Source organism: Etheostoma cragini, chromosome 16 (genome assembly GCF_013103735.1).
Source record: "Etheostoma cragini isolate CJK2018 chromosome 16, CSU_Ecrag_1.0, whole genome shotgun sequence".
Classification (NCBI taxonomy): Eukaryota; Metazoa; Chordata; class Actinopteri; order Perciformes; family Percidae; genus Etheostoma; species Etheostoma cragini.
Genome location: NC_048422.1, coordinates 20,803,207 through 20,808,447, shown reverse-complemented (window position 1 = coordinate 20,808,447; position 5,241 = coordinate 20,803,207). Strand labels below are relative to the sequence as shown.

Sequence of the window (5,241 nt, the reverse complement as noted above, 5' to 3'; positions counted from 1 at the left end):
TGTGTTGCAATGCTGTTTCCAGCATCTATATTGTTTGTGATAGTTGAAGTCCAATAGACTGAAGTGAGAGGATTTGTCAACACCAAATGATTACTCACAGCAAAGAATTCCAGTCATCCAAAACTGAGGTGGATTTACATAACCTTTGCACATTTATCTTCCTTCCATGATCCCTGTCAAGTTTCGAAATTTATGGTTCATGTTCAATACATGAACCCCAAGTAATATCATGTTTTGTTTTGATAAGAGCTTTGCCACACCCAGACAACTCTCAACACCTAAAGAACATTGTAGATATCACAGTTCAATAAACACATGCTACAGTCTTTAAAAAAGATTAAGCTAAAAGCTAAAAAGTTTGGCTAATCTGCCCCTCCTTTTGTTTAATTTGTCTAATTATGTAAATAAAACAGAAGACTTAAGACAATTATATATACAGTAAATGGAGCCCCAAATATACCCAACATAACTGGAATTCTAAAACTGAGCTATGACAATTGAAAAACTGTTCTACATTGAAACTCTAAAAACAGCCTCATTACCTGCAATATGTCCCAAACACTTGGTAAAAGTAAACAGCCATGCACATTACCTCTTTCCACATTGAAATTTACCATACTCAATAAGTTGCCAATGCTAACATACTGTATATACTAAAAACAGTATAACGCAATATTACTTACTGTGCTGAACACCCACATTAATACTGCTATAGTGTTTCCAGTGTAAAATACAGTTATTCATACACACATTTCCAAATAATGACAATGAATAGCGACTAATGTTTTTTTGTGCTCTAGTGAGAGCAGTATATACTATATTTATGTTCAAATTTGACTTATTTGGAAAATAATCCCAGTTACTCTAATAATATGAACAAAAATGTTATAGTTTTTCTCCCAATTCTGCTAATTTTGTGTAGAATATTCCGGTGCGCTGTTTTTTGGAACATGCTGAAGAACAAGTTCAACTGGTCCGACGATGGCAATCTTGCCAGGAAGAAGTTGGAGTAAACACCCCCTCTGTCAGTTACCCATACTGTCATACAGCTACTCAGGACAGGTGTGTGACTGATACAACACACAGAACTGGCTGCAGTGATTTTTTTGTCTCTTTTACTACACCGGAGGGGAAAAACTGTACATGCAACAGCTTGTTTTCTGTGCATCAGGGCAATGAGATAAGATCCAACATTACTCTCTCAATGGAAACACAGGTGAGGAACATTATTTCACATATAATCCAGAAAAGAGGTGCTGTATGATTTTGTATATATGTATATCTAAGTATCTATGATAGAATAAAGACTCTATACTAGAATCATGCTAGAATATGCTGCTAATTGTCAGTTTGGTTTGGTCAACATGCATTTAAGCTGCAGTAGCTCTTTATTTTCTAAAAAATAATCAGGGGAGTGAAGTGTTTTGCTTATTCACATTATGTTTAAAAAGCATTAATATGATGACGGTGACACATTAAAAGTAAATGATGAAAAACTAAATAACTAAATGAAACAGCAGACTCAAAACTCAAATACCAAAAAATGATTTGTAATGCAACTAATCTCCAATGTAAGCGCGCATTTGCTGACAAGTTTAATTTATTACTGTAGTTCAAAACAATGGAAACTATGGGATGAATGAATGAGGGCATTGATGACATTTTTGAGTGTCATATCAATGTTGTCTCAACTGAGAGGGTTGAATCCACGGAGGAGAGTACAAACATGGGAAACAACTATGATATATGCTCAGAAACCTGTATGTGTATACCAATCATCACTCAAGATGACGTGACCACGAAACAGGGAGGCATTGTTGTCACCAGAAAACCTCCGGTCCGGAGATGTATTTAGTCAAGTAGTGCTGTACATTGATTTTACATTTAGTCAAAAACTGGCTGATTTTATTTTAATACCTAAATATTAAACAAACTGATAATGTTGTGAAATATCATCTTTTGTGTTCTCAGGCAAACATTGAAATGTCACACACAGAGAAACAAGAGGAGATAAGCAAAGACGCGATTAAGGATCTGACAGAGGAACAATTCCTTAAAGATCTTTACCTGTTCATGAAGACAAAAGATACACCCATAGAAAGAATCCCAAATCTGGGCTTCAAACAAAGTAATTATTACTAAGACTATTCATCTTATCACACATGATTTTTAATGCATTTCACTTGTTTTATGCACCAAAAAACATTTAATATAGTACAAGTATATGGTATTAGGAATATCTATTATTTATCTGCCTACTAACGTATTTGGACATAAATGAGTAGTTGTAATTGTGATCATGATTTAAAAGGACTAGTCAAATATTTAATGAGTTGACGAAAAATAGTCCTCAAATTGTCTTATAATCTATTAACCTTTTAAAAATCAATCAATCAACTCTCAATATTAACTCATCAAATTCTAATAACTCTACATCCTGATTATGAAGTGTGTTTGATTGTGTATGTTTTCCCTGTTTTTCAGTTGATCTATTTCTGATGTACAAGGTTGTCAGAGATTTGGGTGGCTACCACCAGGTAATCAAATATTTCTGATTCACGGATAAGTGTTATTGTCAGTAGTAGTATTGCTACTATTATTAACAATATGTTGAATTTTTAACAATGAAATTATTATTTATTTAGCTATTTTTTCAAAACTAGCTGCTCACTCTAATACTGCTAATACTGTCCTTGTTAATTAAGGAAGTGACATAAGTAAAAACCACTAAAAAACACTCCTCCAGGTGACTGCTCAGCAGCTGTGGAAACAAGTGTACAACACGCTGGGAGGAAACCCTCGAAGCACAAGTGCAGCCACCTGCACCCGCAGACACTACGAGAAGTGAGTTCCATGGTACTGTACATGAGAGTGGCTGCTATGTTTTCTTCCCAGACTCACTAATCTGATATATTTTTTTTTTTGCGCAGGCTGCTTCTGCCATACGAATGCCATGTGAGGGGCGCATTGTTGAATGTGTTGCCTTGTCTTCAACCAAAGCACTTTGTCTTTCCTAACTGCAGCAAAAACCATGTTGATGGCCAGAGGCCAATTAAACGCAAGCTGCCCTCAATATATCTGTACCAGGTTGGTATTATTTTACCTTAAAGAAGATAGGAAAGAAAAGACATAGCAGAGTTGCTCAACACAAACTTTAACTGATGTGATTATGATTCAATAAAAATTCTTCATTACAATAAGTAGTAAATAATTAGTGAAGTGGCTGAAGCTGGTACGATGTGATACAATAATAATAATAGTAATAATATGCAATCTATTCTTGTTAATAATCTGGTTCTGGTGCAACAAAACGCTTACTTAAAATCCCAATGATGACATATTTCCAGTTAGCTCTGACGATCTACTTATCTTTCCAACAGAACCCTAATGACGTCCAGCCAGACCCACACGAGAGTGTCTTCCCTCTGCAACCCCATTTCCCTCCCTACTATCAATTTAGCAATGAAGTTTTGCCCCCCCATGTTCCTATGTACTCCTCGATATTAACACCACATAAGGCCCCTGCCCCGAAGCCCTGGGATCCTTTGTCTCGATCTTGTATCAACCTAACAGACACGATTCAGGAGCCACTGCAACAGCTACGCTTTCTGGCAGAACAGTACAAGACAACATCTGGATTGACTGAGCCTCTGAACCTTAGCGTTAATAAAGCCTCAGGGCGGGAAACCGACAGCAGCCCTGCCTCATCGTTTACGGCTCCTTCATCCAGCAAGAATCCAAAGTTCTTGAACAAGCCCTCCCCTTTATATAGTCCTCATCACCAGCAGGTGGTGAGAGATGACGGATGTGAGGTGGAAGATGGTGAAGCAGATTTAGGAGACACACCATATTCATATCCTGTGAACGCCAAAGAGGCATATGCCGTCGATGTCGAAGCCATAACAGCGTCAATCAGCCCTACATATGAGTCTGCTCCGACACTCAGAACAGATGAAGGCGCTCCCACAATGGCACAAAAACCCAGCTCTCCGAAGACAGATTTAACAATCCAGCCAAAACAAGAGAGGGAGGGTAGTCCAGAAGTAAGAGAGCTCAATCTGAGTCACATGCTGCCTGGCATCCCTCAACAGAATGGAGGCAAGATGGAAATTGAGGTACCGCTGTCTGTGTTCAATAACTGGCTCAGGCTGAGTGGGTCTTCAGCTTTGAATCATGGAGCTAAGCAGCTACCCCCTCTTCCTCATCAGGAGGGATTCTCCAGACAAGGAAAGTACTCAGACACAAATGTCCTCCCCCACAACCTGACATATCAAATGAATCCGAGCTTAACCGCTGAGGATCTTAGGCTGTGGCGAAGTAAATTGCCAAGTCCTATACCAGCCACCCAAAGTACCAGTCATCCCTACAACACAAACCAAAACCACTTCACCACCTACGAGCCTTCGTCATCAGGTGGTATTCTGAAACATGCAGCCAGCCGGGTTACCTATCCATTTGATCCGCAGGGAATTAAGAAGTTGTACTGCTCAAAACCCCCAATTTCCTGGGATGCCTACAAAGTAACCCAGGCTTCCCCCATCCAAATCAACACGGATCCTAGTCCCCTCACAGTTCAGCAAGACTTTACAGCCTCTGTGTCCTACAATGGAAACACAATGCACCTCACCTATGAAGAGGTGATGAAGCTGAAGAAAATGCTTTCAAACTCATCGTGAAGATCAGTCAGAAAGTCCAACACCACATTAGAGCTTTACCAAGGTACATTCCTCTTTCATATGGTGGTTTTTACTGAAGTTCATTGTCTCTCAATATTAAGTGTCAAATTACCAACCTTTTAATTATATTAAAAGTGATTGATTAATAATAATTAATTCATCTGTATATCTGTGTATATATACGGTCTGCTTATATGAGAGTGTTTATTGTGTAAATAAGTTTGTATTATTACGATTATAACTAATTCAATGTTTCCCTTTTCTTAAAATACTATCTGTATATTTTTTCTACTATGTCTATTTAATGGGTATTTGTGTTGTTCTGATGTTTGCATATTTTTTTTTCTTTTGAGCTGCTGTAACACAAACTTTATTAGTCCCGCACTGGGGAAATTCCTGTTTTATTATCTTAACTTATCAGCACAGCTTGATTTACAAGAAATATGCACTTTGCACTTTTTTCAAGTTTGCTTGTACAGAAATATTATTTGCATAATACATTTAGCACTTAATTACAATGTCATGTAAATTAAAATACATTAATATAAATAAAGAAGTTTGAGAG

The 5,241-nt window shown here is 37.5% G+C and overlaps 1 protein-coding gene across 1 annotated transcript; it reads left to right on the top strand.

Annotated features, from left to right (window-relative positions):
- The first annotated feature begins 1,027 nt into the window (after positions 1-1,027).
- Positions 1,028-5,241, top strand: arid6 (AT-rich interaction domain 6). The gene is made up of 6 exons (XM_034896898.1): positions 1,028-1,216; positions 1,972-2,128; positions 2,485-2,537; positions 2,747-2,844; positions 2,931-3,087; positions 3,381-5,241. Exons 1-6 carry the CDS (start codon positions 1,205-1,207, stop codon positions 4,674-4,676), a joined length of 1,773 nt encoding a protein of 590 aa, XP_034752789.1. The 5' UTR covers positions 1,028-1,204; the 3' UTR covers positions 4,677-5,241.